The sequence below is a fragment of the Gadus chalcogrammus genome, chromosome 16, assembly GCF_026213295.1.
Source record: "Gadus chalcogrammus isolate NIFS_2021 chromosome 16, NIFS_Gcha_1.0, whole genome shotgun sequence".
Taxonomy (NCBI): Eukaryota; Metazoa; Chordata; class Actinopteri; order Gadiformes; family Gadidae; genus Gadus; species Gadus chalcogrammus.
The window spans coordinates 28,540,810-28,558,377 of NC_079427.1; the positions used below are offsets into that span (position 1 = coordinate 28,540,810).

Genomic DNA, 17,568 nt, shown 5'->3' on the forward strand with positions numbered 1-17,568 from the left:
TGACAGATCTTAATAATAACAATATGCTCTTTGTTGATATTGAGATACTGAGGTATAAAGTATTGTTTTTCTTTTGGCAGACAAGACCAACTCAGCTCCAGCTAAGTCTGTGACGTACTCCGGCCTGGCTCCGTGTGAGGGGTGAGTTGGGTAGACAGTTCTTCATTCATATCGCTTCCTCATGCATGAAAAATATATGGACTATTTAGCACAAGGGTTGATGAAAAAATATAGCGGGTTCTCTCAAATGGGGCTAGACTAGACTAGAAGATTGAAATGCCTACAGACCATTTTAATCCTGAAATAATGCCTTTAACCGTGTTAGCCAACACAACAGCGGAAGTAATTTGGGGGAAAAAATCTATTGGTAACAGTGAAACGATTGTACCTATGGAAGCTCACTAACACCTACGCTGGTTGTTTGCAGCAGAGAGCCGTCCGTTGGACAGGTAGTGGAGAAGAGACGGGAGCTAGTGAGGTCACAGAAACAGCCACGTAACATTGGTGCTCAGGCCCGTCGATCAATCTTTGAAAGACTTGAGGCTGAGACAAATAGGTAGTCATTCTGCTCTCATCCCACCATTCTCCACTCTCAGTATGTTTACATGCAGCTCTTAATCCGATTACAGCCAGTTAGTCCAAGCCTTTCCTTCACTCCCTCTATAAGTACCTGCTTTCAATCTTCATTAATGACATACTTTTTACCTCACTCATTTCCCATTAGGGGTTCATAAAGTTCTTCTCTCATTTGTTTCTTTATTTTGTTTGTATTAACTTATTCTGAAATTCATTCCCTTCTGCTTTTTGGATTCTTCTATCCAACATTATCTCTACTCAATTCCCACCATGTGAGAGAACACCCCCATAATAGTCCTTCCCCCTGTCTCCAGCCACCCTAAGCCAGCCGACAATAAACCTAAACTCCAGCGCTCCCAGAGCTTCGGTGTGTCCAGCGCCAGCAGCATCAAACAGATCCTCCTGGACTGGTGCCGATCCAAGACCCTGGGATACCAGGTGACCATATGCTGGGTCTGTGTGGAGATGAATGGCCACTAGAATGTTTACACCATAGACCTCAGGTTTTACCAGTGCTGTATACGGTTCAGCCATTATCCCAGCAGGAGGTTGGTTCCCTAGTAACAGATGCTGCCCTCACAGGAGTAATGATCTGCCTGAGTCCTGTCTGCCCAGGCCTTTCTGGAGCTTTAATTCACTTCATTGTAGTGCATTGCTATTGGGCTAATCAACTACACGTGGCCCTTGCAGAACGGCTTGTACCTGTGTGTGTGTGTGTGTGTGTGTGTGTGTGTGTGTGTGTGTGTGTGTGTGTGTGTGTGTGTGTGTGTGTGTGTGTGTGTGTGTGTGTGTGTGTGTGTGTGTGTGTGTGTGTGTGTAAATGTGTGTGTGACTTTATCTGTTTTTGTGTCTGTGAGCATTACCATCATTTTGTTAAGGGGTCTTTGATGTTTGGCCCCGATTCTGCCCTGTTCACCTTTCACAGCTGCCCATACCAGTGAGCTCATGTCTCCATGGCTAGGGCCCTCATTAACTGGGGGCAAGCTAGCTCCATCTAAACAAACAACCAGAGGTAACCTGACAAAATAAGAGCCTAAATAAAAACGGGGCAGAGCCAGGAAAAGAGAAGAAGAAATGGGTTGACTAGTTTCCCTTTCTGTCAAGCAACAAAGTAGTGGCTATTTTTTTGTTGCAGAGTTGTCTGGTAGACCACTACCAGAGTTTGTATAATTTGAGTGAAAGAGGAGACTCTAGGAAATTATACAGGTCGGAGGAGAGAGAAGAGAATAAGGGATCGTATGGTTACTAGGGGGAGTGGAGAATCTCGTACAAAGTGAGAAGAAGTGACACAGAAGGGGGTTTGGAAATAAAAGTCAGATCGCTATATTCAGAAATTGCATCTGCTTGATCGATTACAGCGACGGGATGGGAAATGAATGGAGCAATAGCGTCATAAAGTTCAAACAGTGCCTGTGCTATGGCAGTCTGTTACTTGTGTCTGGCCACCCCACTCCTCTTCATGGAAATACACAGTGCACACTTCAGTTCATTCAGAGGGAAAGACGTCTGAATTACAACTCTTTGACGACGGGCACACTTGAAAATACTAACATCTTACTGTTATGTCAATTACTAAATTATAGTGGTTGGTCAATCAACTGATAATATTCTACTATGGTAGCTTTAGATACGTCTGCTTGCTATAGACTGAATGTCTGCTATACAGCGGTACTAAAACTCCTGCTTGAAATACCCATAGATCTCATGGAATCTGACTTTGCTATCATCACAATTCTTAACACACTTTGTAGTTAAATCAAATACCAAATATTAAAGGTTGGATTGGACAATCAGTGGATTATGGTGTGATTTATTTTTATATTGTTGAATCTAATTTCAGTCTCTCTCTCTCTCTCTCTCTCTCTCTCTCTCTCTCTCTCTCTCTCTCTCTCTCTCTCTCTCTCTCTCTCTCTCTCTCTCTCACACACTCAAGGCGCACTCACACTAGGCCATCTGTACCGTGCCCAAGTCCGTTTCACACCTAACCGTGCTCAAGTACAATTGCCCCCCCCCCCCACCGCTGCTGATCATGCGAGAGAAGGTGATGCAGTCGTATTAAACAAAGACGTTGAAAGATGGTGCGATCTACGAGAGAGACGCAGAGGAGGAACCTTACGAGACTTTTGTCGGGATAAAAAAAAGTGGTCAGCAAAATAAAGAATATGTTGGCGTTTTTGCACTTGTAAATAGTTTGTCGCGTTTGTAGGCTAAACTCAGACGTGAACTTATTCTTGCATGCGGCTGTCATTCATAAAAATAAAAATAAAACATTCGCGAGTGTGCAAATTAGAGGTCTAGACTCCGTACGCAGCCCCACCTTCTCCAGTGAACCAAGAAAGCCTGCGCCGTGACGAACGGGCTATTTTTGATCAAAAACTCAACTTCACTATCGCACCCACGTGAACCGCCAGCCGTCATGTTTATTTTTTAATGCAAAAGAAGGGTCGCATGGACTGTACGTCATCCAGCTCAGACAATCTAGACTTGAGCACGGTACAGGTGTGAAACAGACTTGGGCACGGTAAAGATGGCCTAGTGTGTGTGTGCTCTCACACTCACACTCACAAACACACACACAAACGTGAGTGTGTTGTGTCACATCATCTCCTCCCTCCTTTGTTGCAGAGTGTAGAGCTGCAGAACTTCTCGTCCAGTTGGAGCGACGGCCTGGCCTTTTGTGCGCTGGTCCACTCCTTCTTCCCCTCCGAGTTCGACTACACCTCTCTGTCCCCGGCCGCCCGAAAACACAACTTTGAGCTGGCCTTCGGAACGGCAGAGTAAGAGCAACCAACGGATTTAGGTTAATGACTGAAAAGCCTAACGAACTCTAGCATAAGATCATTTCACATCTGATATTACTAAGAGCTAATAATAATGAATAGCATTAGCAAAATAAAACCATAATGAGTAAATAGTTAATACAATAGCACAATAATATCCCTATGTTAGATCTTATGACTCTGTTATAGCCCTTCAGGGGTATAGTATTTTCCATTTGCTTAGCTTCTCAGCTCTCGATGATGCAAAGTTCAAAGGGGATTCAAATCATCTGACCTGCTGAACCAACACTGATTGTGTGTGCATCATGCGGACACACATGACCACATGATAACTCAACATGTGGACACCTTTCAGGAATCTATAGGAGATCTTTTACCATAAAGTCTCTCTACACCAGGGGTCTCAAACTCAATTTACCTGGGGGCCGCTGGAGGTAGTCTGGGTAAGGCTGGGCCGCATCAAGTATTCCACAAAAAAGTACAAATATCCAGTCTTCTCAAGCTTTACTATTAAGAGTTCTGCAACATGAATGCTTTTTATTTAACATGAATGGCTCTTTTGAACATGAACGGCTCTTTAAAACATGAACCTTCTTCAGAACATGAACTGTCCTTCTGAACATATGGCTTTTCTTGCCTACTCCTGATCACTGCTGCTCTTCATCTGTTCATCATTTTAACAGGGGACGAAAAAAAAAGAAAAAAGCCCTAGACGCGCAGATGATTGCGGCAGAGAAACTGAGTAGTTTAAACTTCCAGGGTCAAATATTTTTTGAGAAGAGATGCATGTAATAATTTCCTAAATGTATAACATGATTTTTTCTCATGATATATAAATTTCAATTAATATGTGTCGGCCTCAACTTGATACAAAACACCCTTTCACCCTTACACACACACACACACACACACACACACACACACACACACACACACACACACACACACACACACACACACACACACACATACCGACGTATCCAGGCCAATGCAGTTATAAAATGCAATCAAACATGTCAAAACATAGACATTTTCTATAAATAGCCTACCAACGTTTGCAGTGAGAAAAACTGAAGCACATTTCATGCTCAGGTATATGAAGTTCCACAACTTGAGGAACTCAGTTGCTAAGCGGTTAGTTTCAGATGCTTCAGTAAGCTCGAAATACATCAGAGGAGTCAAACAGGAGAGAAGGGCGCATCTCCAGCGCACACACACTTGGGAGAAGCCATACCATTGGCCTATGTACATTTCACCTCCGTTTTATGCAAGGTTTTTGTGCGCAGCAAGCTTTATAAATGAGGCCCCCGGGCAAGCGCAGCGACTCAACAAAAAAAAAAAAAAAGAAAGTGACTAAACTTAGATGTCAATTAGGGGGCCACAAAATATCATCCGGCGGGCCGCAATTGGCCCGCAGGCCACGAGTTTGAGACCCCTGCTCTACACACTCACTACGATACTCTCTCTCTTACACACACACGCGCACACACACACACACACACACACACACACACACACACACACACACACACACACACACAGGTATAGACCTATCTAACCCAGTCTACAACACAGACATCAATAACCAGAACCAAACCAATCTTATATGATGGTCATTCATTTACCAATAATTGGTCTATCATTGTGTGTACTCAGGGCAAAGGCGGGCTGTGACCGTCTGATTGAAGTGGAAGACATGATGATCATGGGGCGGAAACCAGACCCCATGTGTGTGTTTACCTACGTCCAGTCCCTCTACAACCACCTGCGGAAGTTTGAGTGAAGGGCCACAAAAGAACGATCCAATTCCCTGCTTTACATAGAAGAGAGCGCCACCTGGTGGCAGAATGAGTACATTACCGAAGGCTGCGGTGATGTGCGTGTGTCTCAGAACACTACATTGGGGTAGTGTGTAGGTTGACTTGCTGTTTACGTGCATGAATTGATAATACAAAACATAGGTCCTCAAGCTAATTTGTTTTATGAAAGTATACAGCATTTATTTGGCCCTTTGTATTGCAACAGGGATATATTAAAACTTTTTTTTTTTTCGATAGGCCTTGTATTCATTTACCATCAATAACTTGACTCAGCATAGTTGTGTGGGTGTGTAGCCCATAGGTTACAATCAGGAAATTAGGAAAGGTTAGTTAAATTACAGATAGTAAACATTTTATTGGGATAATTTCACCAAAATATGTATACATTTATATCCAATGTTTAGCATAGCCCATCTTTTTCTTTATTTGAGACACTTGCAATCAACAGCGTTAATGGGACAGGGCCTACTGTGTTTTCCGGAGCTCATCTCATAGGTTAAGATCATATTTGTGTTAGTCTAATAAAACTAAATCTGTCAATTGTTTAAAAAATGCCTCTGTGATTTTAATCTGCACTTCGCTGTGTTCTTCACTGTTTAGGTCTCATAAGCCTAGTCAATTTTGACAGGCATACAAATGAAAATCACATTTATTATAAAGCATTTTTGAATAGCATCAAAGGAATTTAAATTATGCGTGAACGAGTCAATATAACTCAATTATCCAAGGGATAAGTGTGTAAAACCATTTAATGATGTGCGTTTTCTTGGAACCCGATTTGGACTTCTTGTGTGCGCTATTTGTGTCATTAACACGTGTGTTCAGGAAGACATCTATTATAATAATAATAATAATAATAAAAATCAATAATAACAATCTAGAGCGACCAGCATAAAGTCAATCCACTGCAGGGAGAAGAGGTGTGAGGCCTTAATTCACTGCCCACAAACCGCTTTCCTAAAGAAAATTCCACATTGAAGCTACATTGTCAATATTTTTGGTCCAATGAAATTATGTGAAACCATTGATTTCATGATTATTTCATTAGGCTTACATACATTTAATTTAGGCCTACTTATGCCTATTTCGTCTGAAAGGGAATTAGGGAAATTCTGTACCAGAAATAAACTGTAGGCGACAATGGAATGGAATGGCAATATCTCTCAATAAGCGTATTGGAAGATCATCTGATCATTGATCAAATCTGCGTTCTATGCAGAGGGATATGCGTTCTATGCAGAGATTCATGTTTCCTATGATGCCTTTTCCCGACGCGCGGCACTGACTTCCGGCCTTATCCTCCTCCTCTTATACTATCCACTTACCCCCGTATCCTCTTCTACTATCCTCTTCTAGATACCCCATTATCCTCTTCTAGAGACCCTTATCCTGAGAGAGAGAGAGGGTAGTCCTCCACACAGACCACAGGACAACACAGCGATGCGCAATTCTACCGCTGCGCACGTCATTTATCTGGGCCAAGACTCAAAGCAACCTCATCAATGTGATGCAGGGTTAGGGGATTAGAGACTCGGAGGGCCTATAGGGGGGTTGGGCCGCACCAGCCAACAACAACACCTGGACGGGATGGTGGGCGTGAGTAACAATCCCGCTATAAGTGACACACTTCCAGTCGAGCCCTCGTATCATTCTCAGCAGGTCCGGAGAAGAGACACACAGTGGATATTTAAACTTTGATTGCTCTCTTCATGGAATCCAACTCCTCATTACTCAACTGCAAGCACAAAGAATTGGAGTTGAATGGGTTATTTGGAGAAAATAAAGGTATGTCAGACAGGTTTTTAGCCCTATTGATAAATAATAATATATCCTTGCAACATACTTGGATTTTAATAATAATAATAACAATAATAGTAATTATTCTAATTATTACTATTATTGTTATCATTGTTATTATTACTACTATTAGTACTAATATAATACATTACATTTCATGGACACCAGTCTTCCTCTTAAATATTTCCAATTGTGATACTTTTCCCGAATCCACGATAGGCCTAGTTTTTCAATCCTATATTTTTATTTCACAAACCAAGCGTGCAGAATAGGCGGTATTATTTTTGTTATTACGAAACGTAACAACCGAACGTAGGTTTTCCCCAATATTGTGTTGATCATTGCAGAGCCACAATACGCAGGCTGCATGGAGGGCCAGAGGAAGCGCAAAAGGACAATCTTCAGCCGCGTGCAGCTGTCCGAGCTCGAGCAGGCGTTCGCTGTGACTCCGTACCCAGACATCACCCTGCGCGAGCGCCTGGCCGAGCACACACACCTGCCTGAGAGCAAGATACAGGTGGGTGTGGCAACTAATTAATGAACCAATTAACGGCGGGTTGCAGGAGCGGGATGGCCGCCTTTTCAATTGAAACATAAATCAGGCTGCCAAATGCCTATACCAATCTCCTTCGTTGATTCTTGCTTCCAATACGTATGACTGTCCCACAATGTATTGTCTATATAGGCTACAGCTTAGTTTGTCTAAATAAGAACCAAACCACAACACCACTGGGTGTAGAACCTTTCTCTTGGCTGATATGTTCCTAAACAACCTGAAACCGTTTTTAAAGGCGGGGTCAGGTGGTATATGAAGGTAGAATGTGTAACAGTATTCCATTCCATAGGTGTGGTTCCAGAACCGAAGAGCCAGAAGTATCAAGACTGTCAGGCTCCCAAAGTCGTCCAAAACCATCCTGGGTGCTAGGGGAGATCCAGAGACCAATCAGCACAGAATCCAATTGCCCTCCCCTGGACAGACCACCTCCTCCACCTCCACCTTTCACACCGCAAACACCATCGGTGGCCTATTTCGTTCCGAGCAGAATCAGTCCTTGGATGAAGGTCAACAGATGTTCTCCGACTGGCTCCAGCTCTGCAGCAACTCTGGCTTCTGCTCCTCGTCTTCACCAGCCGTCCATCCCCACCACCAACCCCCCCCCCCCCATCACCATCCAAACCATCAACCCCCACCCCATGACCACCCCCACCCTCCCCAGTCTCCATATAAACTCTCTGGGACGCTTTTCTGGGAGGAGGACCCTCAGAGTAAGTTGAACCACATGGGCAACTTCCCCGTCTCCCTCTCTGGTCTCATCCCACAGCACCAAAGCAGGCCACCCCACCATCACCACACCTCAACCTCCCAGAGCCACAGGCCTGAGGGCTCGGGCGTCAAACCCCCACCTGTGCTTCCAGGGCAGGCCGGAGATCAGTCCATCTTTGGAGGACTCACCAGAGGCTGCAGGGGCCATAGGTCAGTGGACCAAGTGGTACCGTCCCACCCTCAGCAGGTGTACTGGGACGGATCCCAGGGACTCAGCCACCACCACCACCATCACCACCACCCACAGACGGGGCCTCAGACTTCTATGGGCTATATCTCAGACCTCATTTACAACGCTGCTATTGTCACCAACTTCCTGGAGTTTTGAGTAGAACTTAATATCCAAATAGTTAAATCATGTAGATAACTACGTTGGACTTAATGGCTTTAGCAACAGAAAGAGAAGAAGAGCTGAACCATGCCATAAGATTATTATCCAAGTGACTTTTGTGTGAATTTCCCACAACCATTTCTTATGTGGTTAAAATGTTGTCTAATTCCATCGATACTTTGTTGACTGTTCTTGTTCTTTGTACTCATTTCTAAGGAATAAATGTATTTGATGTTTGGACCATACTGTTAAGTCTGTTTCAATCTTTAAGTATGCGTTTTGGTAGATACAGACGCAAGCTTACAGTATGAATAAGTTGAACGCTTGTTCCTACACAGGATTCAGGCTGGCACATGATATAGATTTGTCTGTTTTGTTCTCTGTGACAACAGTTCCACCATGCATTTATGCTGTGACCTCGAAAAGTATTATATTTCCAAACACTGATTAATTGACAAAGAATAGTTATTATTGTATGAGAAATTGTTTTTATTTTTCTATTAATTGCATCCTAAATCCTTTGGGGGGTGGGGGTTGGATGGAAAAGAGTGGGATGATAAGAACTGAATTCAATCTGCAGCTCAGGGTCTATCAGCTTACAGCCTCTGCAATTGCTGCCTGGATTTAAGTTCTTCAAGTATTACATGAGATGTAATAATATGCAGGCAGATATGACAGAGGAACTCAATGTTGGGGCATCGGTGTCTACTGTTGGAGAGTGAGCTCAGCATATCATAATCACTTTTAATACCAAATAATCTTCAAATAAATCCTTAATCTGAGTGTCAAATCTCAGATCTTTAGTAGATACTTTTATATTTTTGTATTCCAGATGTAATAATGCAAATTTAATCCAACTGATAAAACCAGATGTGTGCTTATTCACAAGACAAGGATTAGATTCTTATGAAAATATTATCCAAGCTATATCTGAGGCCATATCTGTTGGGCGGGTTCAGTGTTGAGTGGATAAAAACATTTGGGGCAGGTATTTGGCTGTATTAAATTATGTTGTTTTGACACAGACTACTTGGTGTTATTGTTTTTCATTCTGTAGCTTGTTTCATGTGTGTCCACGAGGGCAATCCTTATTCACCCATGCATCGACATGCACGGTATATGAAGCTTTAGCTCGTCCAATTCACAAAACAGATAAACGCAGATCAGTAAGCAAATAAGTAAACATGACAAACCAATGGATTTATACATTTGACAGTTAAAGATAGTTTCACCAGAATGTGGTCGAACGATCCCTCTTCATGGCAGATGTGGCTGGAGCAGCAGCATCATCAAAGCTGTGGATTCCAACATCGACCAACGCTGCTGGCCATCATGAATACATCTCATCCTTACCATGACACTAGAGAGGCAGAGGAGTTCAGCAAGAGACTCCTTCTGTCTCAGTGCCCCAAAAAATGTCAGTAGAGGTCCTGTCTACTGCTTTCCGACTTCACAATGCCTAACTACCACCCCCATCCCCCACCTCCTCTTATTGGCAGATCACAGTCTGTTACTTACACATATCGCCACTGGACCTTGTTTTTTTTGCCTACACCCAATATCTACCCATCTACCCATTTATATAACTATTTTAGTTGCGCACTTAATGTATATGCACACTAGGTTTCTGTTGTCTAATTGGAGTTAATGATTTTATTCTGTCTTATCTTGTTGTGTTGAAACAAAGTTATTTCCCAATCAGATGAATACGTATGTATTCATCTGATTGGGAAATAACTTGTATGTATCTATCGCTATGTAGTTGTATTCACTATAATAGTTATTATCACTAGACCACGTTATTCCTGGTTCCATATTATTGTTAGTCCAGAAAATACTATTTTTGACAGACATGTGTCTGTGCCTCACTGAGCGCTGCGGATGTTAAATACATTACCTGCTCTCCTCTCCATTAGGCGAAGCCTAGACTGCTACACCTACTATCTTAGAACTAGAGTTATAACATAACTATCGTTCTGGGCCCCGTTTCCCGATAACGATGGATCTTCGCTCGTAAGATCATTCTCCCGATGGATCTTTCGAACCATCGATCATTTCTTTGGAGCGTTTCCCGAAACTCCTCTTAACGTGAACGTGCTTTCACTGCACTCACGATGATCGTAGGATTGTAACTGTCCACTGACACTGTGCTGAAACGGGCTATGTAGAAGGGGGAGACGCAGGAATGTCGCAGGAAAATGGTGTTCAAATGGGTTAAAATATCCCCCCCCCCCCCATCAACGCCAACAGCAGAGTAGCCGACGAAAATAATAGACTGCAATAATATGAATGCTAAAGATATTAAAACACAATTGATTAGGCCTAGGCCGACATATATATCAGTCCTAATCCTGAACGCACTGTGCATACATTTATTCACGGCATTTCCCCCCCTGAAATAATTCCATATTACAAAAATCCAAAACAGCTTGTGTGAACTACTTTTATCTTAATGTGCTGATTTCTGAAACATACTTTGCACAGCAAGAGAGCCGATTTAAGGTTTCATTGATCTCTAGTATAGAATATTTGTAGACATTAAAAATGCAACGTTCCATTCATTCACTATCATTCAAACACGGCTATTGCTGACCCGATTAGGAGAGCTTGGTCTAGATCCTGCCCATATCGTTGGGCAGGATGAAGTACGCTATAGGCAGGGTTCGAGTTATGATTCCATTGCGCTGAATTTTGACGGGGGAGGGGGGGGATATAACAACGCCAGCTTCTTTGGTTGCTAAGCGACGTCAACGTCTTTGGCTAACTATTTATCTGCTAATCAACACTACGTATGGGAACAAATAAATTGTAAAAAGTCAACTTGTTAAGTTTGGCTATTTTTTCGTTTGGCAAGTAGCCGCTCATAATCGAAAATAAGCCCCTTCAGGTCGAAGCACCTCCGTTTCGCGTCGGTGTCCGGTTCGCCCTGTCTGGGCTTATTTTCATAATGACCGGCGTTCTATTACCGGCGTTCTATTACCCCACTTACCGTCAATATTACTCATATTACTCATATTACGCACGCATGTGGAAGGGAAAATAGCTTTAGTTGTAATTACAATATTATGCGGCTGTATTTTCCAAGACCCCCAAAGATATTTGAGTTTACTGCTTTCATGGGAGCCAGACCTCTCTTTATGGGAGCTCAGCTCCCACTGCCTCCCACCTAACTCGAACCCTGGCTATAGGTCTTTCTACACTGCCGAGCCGGTTCGGTCGCAGCTTATTGGCACGCCCGGTGATTTCACCTTCTTATCTCAAGTTTCCTGTGTAAAACCGAGGGGGTCAAATCCCCCGTTCGTCACGGGTTTCTTGGTTCACTGGGGAAGGCGGGGCTGTGCACGGAGTCTCTGACCTCTTTAGAATAATTTGTATTATTGCATACTCCCGAATGTTTTCATTTTTTTATGAATGAAGACACCCGCATGCAATAATGAGTTCACTCTATAGTAGGCTAACGATGCTCTTAGAGTCCTACGAGTACCCTGGAGCACTCGTTAGCTATGAGCGTTTTCAAGACGTTTGTTAACAACGATGCTTTCGGGAAACGGTGTGAAAACTGTACGATGCTCGTACGACCAACTCTGCGATCCACTTAGGCTGACGATGCTTTCGGGAAACGGGGCCCAGATACGCACGATTGCTGCGCAAATTGTTCATGCTATCGTTATGTATAATGTTGGCCAACACTCTTACACTGATCATTCTGTTCAACAACCAAAGATAAAACAATTCTAATCTAGGATATAACATCTCCCGTCAACTATAAAAAAGGATGGGTTTATTGTAACAAAAAAACACCATTTTAAAATGGCCGATTCTGCATAGTGGGCCTTTAAACATTTAGAAATAGTTGACGTAACTTTAACGGTGTACAAAAGCCTTAGAAACCGGATCAAACCAGGGCCCCGTTTCCCGAAAGCATCGTTAGCCTAAGTGGATCGCAGAGATGGTCGTACGAGCATCGTACAGTTTTCACACCGTTTCCCAGTAGGGCCGAGCTCTCTGAGTGGCCAACGACGTGCGTCGCGACGTAGGTCGCATTGGTCGCGACGTAGGTCGCATTGGTTGCGACGTAGGTCGCATTGGTCGCTGTGTTGGTCGCTCGTCTGGCTGCCGTTTTCTCGTCTGGCTGCCGTTTTGGTCGCTGGCTGGTTCGGTCGCTCAAAGTCTATGGGCGGTCCTTAATCAGTGAATTTGCATGTTATTAACGGGTTTTTTGCGACAGTTGAAGTACCAGAAAGCCATGCTCTCTGGCGAAAGCTACCTACAGCTCTTTATTGCTAATATTGTTTTAATATTTTTATATTGAAGTACAGTTTAAAATGATGAAATCGTTAGTCTATCAGTATCAATAAAATACATTAGTTGTAATTTCGGTCGTACTCAAATAATGTATTTTATATCTTATATATAGCCTAATTTGTTTTGTTAAATGTCATTGAGCCTAATTGGGTATATTATGCACAAAGTTCTTCATTATAGAGTGATAGACTTAAATATAAGTGCAACAGTAAGATTCCACAGTGATGAAAGAGGTAGTGACGCTAGGTTAGTAATCAAGAAGGCCGGTGTTCGATTCTCTCCACGGACCGATAGATTTATGCTCATTTAGTCAAACTTATTGACGCAATCGGCCTCTTTCATTTTAACATTTTTGTATGATTTAGTACGATGGTATGATAATTATACGATGTAATGACGGGCTGCAACGCCTGGCTGGTATCGGCTGGCTGGCTCCGACGTCAGGCCCGCCACGGCTGGCCGCTGTCTGCCGCTAGCCACTGGCCGCTGTCTGCTGCTGGCCACTGGCCGCTGGCTGCGGCTGGCAGCTGGCTCTGGCTGGCAGCTGGCTCTGGCAGGCTGACCGACTAGGTCGCGACCATAAAAGCGTTGCAACCCTTTTGGCGGTAAATAGGTCGCAACCAACCAGAGGTATGGCTGAATGAGCGACCTGTGGCAGCCAGCCATTGTCACCATGGCTGCTACCACAACCAAAAGCCTATTATCAGTTAACATCTCATTGAACAGAATAAATACACTTGCGTCAGTATAATTAAAACGTACATACAATAATATATAGCTTAGATATTGATAGACCAATATGCTTTTTTATAATATATATAAATAAATAGGCCTATTGGTCTATCCATCTCTAATTAATTAACTAATTAAATTAACTGTAATACAGTGATGCATACAAATTTGTATTGATTATATTGCAGGGCCTATTGGTTTGTAAATGTCAAAGAGTAATAAAATATCCCATGAAGAAAGATAGTGCTCTGGCAGGCTGACCGACTAGGTCGCGACCATAAAAGCGTTGCGACCCTTTTGGCGGTAAATAGGTCGCAACCAACCAGAGGTATGGCTGAATGAGCGACCTGTGGCAGCCAGCCATTGTCACCATGGCTGCTACCACAACCAAAAGCCTATGTTGTCACCAACAGCTGGTGTTATCGTTGCGGGAAAAGGGAAATACGGAAGTGCCGAAGTGCTTCAGAAACTGCCGTAAAGCAGTACCTTTGACAGTATGTTAATGTGTGACGTCATCGCATTTTTTTTAACACCTTTTTAGAACAGATACGTGACCTTAAAAAATGCAATATTCAGCTGAGTTTATTATCTTAGCCCCTCCTTTTGAACGCAACTTTCAAATTACTTGACAAAAAATGACATCGTGAGAAAAGTGGATTCTGAGGATAAAACCCCATAGGCTCCCATTCATTCTGGACTCCCCTGCGAGCGCCCCGAGTGGACAGAGATTATCACTGCAACCAGTCCAGAAAACCGGAACTAACCAGCGAGTGCCCATTCTCCTCATATTAGACATTCTCTGGAGCCGTTTCTCAATTCCTAGCACGCGTACTACGGACTCGATGACTTGCAAGCACGTACTTGGCAAGTCCGTACTTCAAGCACAGACTTGCGAGCACGCGAGTACGTACCTGCAATTGGAACAGCAGCGGACTCGATGACGTCACCACCTCTGCTCGTCCGTTAACTGTGCTACGGCCTCATTTAGGCATACTACTACTGAACAATATAAACAAATGATATAAAACAAAATCTCAGCCCCAGTAAATATTCTGAATGAATAAAAATGTAAAAGATATGCGTGTCCTGTCATGTGTATGAGCTATACACGCACGACTTTATATATATATATTTATATATTATCTTATATTATTATTATTATTATTATATTATATATTATATAAATATATATTTAAGTTTAGCTACAGTTGTGCGTCTTCTCCATATTCTCCGCCATCGTACTGCTGCGAGTGTGAAATGCATCCTGGGATTTATAGCGATTGCAAGCACACACGAGCCACCTCCGATGCATGCTCGGTGAAACGGCGAGATCGAGCACGCATCAAGAACACTTCCGGGTTTTACGACAGTACTTGCTTGATGCGTGCTTCGAATTGGAACAGTGCTCGGGCAACGACTGATGACGTTTCACGAGTCCACGAGCACACGAGCACGCACAAGTACGCGAATTGAGAAACGGCCAAACTTATGTCGATACGTTAAGTGTCGATACGTCATCTGTAAGCGCAGGACCCCGAGTCGATCTGGCAGCCGAGTCAATCCGGTACCCACAACGGGTCAGCCATCTAGATATTTATTTTTTTTCACCGCTGCGTTCTTCCTCTTCGGTTACCAGACTCCGGCTGAATTATGGGATAGCGTAGTGACTTCCCGTTGTATACTGTGGCGGTAGCACGCATTCTGAAACTTTTTGCCTACTACACAATGCGTACTGAGCATTTGGACGCACTATATTTGTGACGTAGGCCTACTACAAAATGCCTACTATATAGCAGGCAAGTATGAGTATTCGGATGCTGCCTATGACACACGTTTTATAGAGTCATATGATTTAAAATGGTGTCCTCCATCACGGTTCCCTTTAGTAAAACGGAAATGAAAACTACTATCATGTATAAATTGATAGAAAGGTGGCAAAAGCAGCGGGAAGAAGAGAAAAAAGGAAGGTGGTTACACTTACACAGAATTCAGAGAAAAGTAGGGGTGATGACAAGCACGTGGAGAACCCGGAAAGAGGAAACAATAATATCCAGGCTATGCTTTGGTCATACAAGATTAAACAGTACATTATTTAAAATAGGAAAACACAATTCGGGAAGATGTGAATATTGTAATGAAGAAGAAACTTTAGAACATGTTATGCTTTATTGTCAAAAATATGATGCTGAGAGAAGGGAACTGATATTGAATCTTAAAGAAATTAAGTTGAATTATGATTTACAGGATCTTTTACGAAGAAGTTCTGAGGACAAATGTAATCCTTTTTCGTTTCAGTATCTTAGGAGAACTAGCTTAATAGAGAGAATCTATTTTTTTTGTTTTTTTCTTTGATTTCTTTATTTTATTTATTTATTCATAAAATTCAGGAATGTGTAAAAGTCCCGATCTACACTCCATACCAGTAGGTGGCGGTAATCCACTAAAAAGTTTTTTGTCAACCGCCATAAAACATTAGGAAGAAGAAGAAGAAGAATCTGTTGATTGGTTGCTCGGATGAGCTTCAGGTAGTTCTGACAAAGAATCTAACAATGGTTGGTGTTAACAAAGTGGTGAAGGTGGTGCAGGTTGGATTGCAGAGAGAGAAACGCTGCAAAGGGGTGATAACAGGAATCTCTCTGGATATTGAGGAGCAGGAGATTAAAGAGAACTTGGTGGCCAAAGGCATAGAAGTGATTAGTATTAAGAGGATGACAAGGGGGCCTGAAAAGGAAATGAGTGAATCTGTATTGTTGGAGCTTAAAGGAGAATGATTACCAGATAGAGTATTTCTAGGGTTCCTGTGTTTCTATGTGAGGGCTTACATACCTAAGCCAATGAGGTGCTTTCAGTGTCAAAGATTTGGGCACATCGCTAAAATCTGTAAGGAAAAGAGGAGGTGTGCGAAATGCTCAGAGGATCATGAGTATGGGAAGTGTGAGGGGGCCAAGTTAAAATGTTGTAGTTGTGGGGGTGAACATGTCGTCACTTTTGGAGGCTGTGAAATAATGAAAGAGGAAGTTGCAGTTCAGAAGGTAAAAGTGTTGGAAAAAGTGACCTATGCAGAGGCAGTGAAAGTGGTAAAACAGAGGCAAGGTGCTAAGAGTCAGGGGTTGGTAGCAGCCTGGGGAGGTGGAAGTGAAGTGACAAGGGAGTCGGTTGGAGAGAAGCAAGATAGGAATAAAGTGTGGGTAGATAAGAAGCAGGTGGTGATTTGTGTTGCAGCAGTGATAAACTCCACTAGAGACTCCACATCAAAGACAACGAGCATACAGATAATAGCTAAGGCAGCCAAGGATTATTTGGGGATGGAAGGGTTAAAATGGGAGGCTTTGGTAGCCGAGATAAATACACAGAGTAGTCAGGAGCCGGTGAGAAAACATCATAACCATGGTGAAAATTCTACAGTGGAATGCTACAGTGGAATGCTAGGAGGAAAACCACAAGTAATATGCATTCAAGAAACTTTTTTTAAACCAGTGTTAGATTTTGTTATCTATGGATATGTAGGTATAAGAAGAGACAGGAGTGAAGGTGAAGGGGCTGGTGGAGGGTGTGTAACATTTATCAAGCAAGGTATATCATACAGGGTATTAGATATTGGAACGGAACAAGAGTATATAGTGGTGGAGGTATGGGAGGGGGGAGAGGAGTTTGTTGTTGTTAATTACTATAATCCATGTCAAAGGTTAGAGAATGATAAACTAGTTAGGATTAAAGGTATAGAAAGACACAGGATAATATGGTGTGCAGACTTCAATGCTCATAACACAATGTGGGGAGGGAATCATACAGACACGAATGGGAAAGTGATTGAAGAGTTAATGGAGGACAATAATCTTGTTTGTTTGAATGATGGGAGGGGGACAAGGATGGATATAAGAACAAGTAATGAGTCAGTGTTGG

At 42.8% G+C, this 17,568-nt stretch overlaps 2 protein-coding genes across 6 annotated transcripts in view; both read left to right on the forward strand.

Moving 5' to 3' along the window:
* LOC130406504 (smoothelin-like protein 2) overlaps window positions 1–6,151 on the forward strand; it is a 56,005-nt gene extending 49,854 nt beyond the window's left edge. For 2 of the 5 annotated variants that reach the window (XM_056612123.1, XM_056612125.1), the window contains exons 6-10: window positions 81–141; window positions 428–556; window positions 891–1,014; window positions 3,202–3,353; window positions 5,013–6,151. In XM_056612123.1, the coding sequence (XP_056468098.1) occupies window positions 81–141; window positions 428–556; window positions 891–1,014; window positions 3,202–3,353; window positions 5,013–5,139 (593 nt within the window). In that variant the 3' untranslated portion in view covers window positions 5,140–6,151. Of the gene's footprint in view, window positions 1–80; window positions 142–427; window positions 557–890; window positions 1,015–3,201; window positions 3,377–5,012 lie in introns of all 5 variants that reach the window. The other 3 variants (XM_056612124.1, XM_056612126.1, XM_056612127.1) reach the window with 3 other exon arrangements.
* Window positions 6,152–6,763: 612 nt separating this feature from the next.
* Window positions 6,764–8,625, forward strand: LOC130405694 (homeobox protein OTX1 B-like). The gene is made up of 3 exons (XM_056610865.1): window positions 6,764–6,776; window positions 7,321–7,490; window positions 7,819–8,625. The coding sequence occupies exons 1-3, from the start codon at window positions 6,764–6,766 to the stop codon at window positions 8,623–8,625; spliced, it is 990 nt and encodes a 329-aa protein (XP_056466840.1).
* Window positions 8,626–17,568: the final 8,943 nt, after the last annotated feature.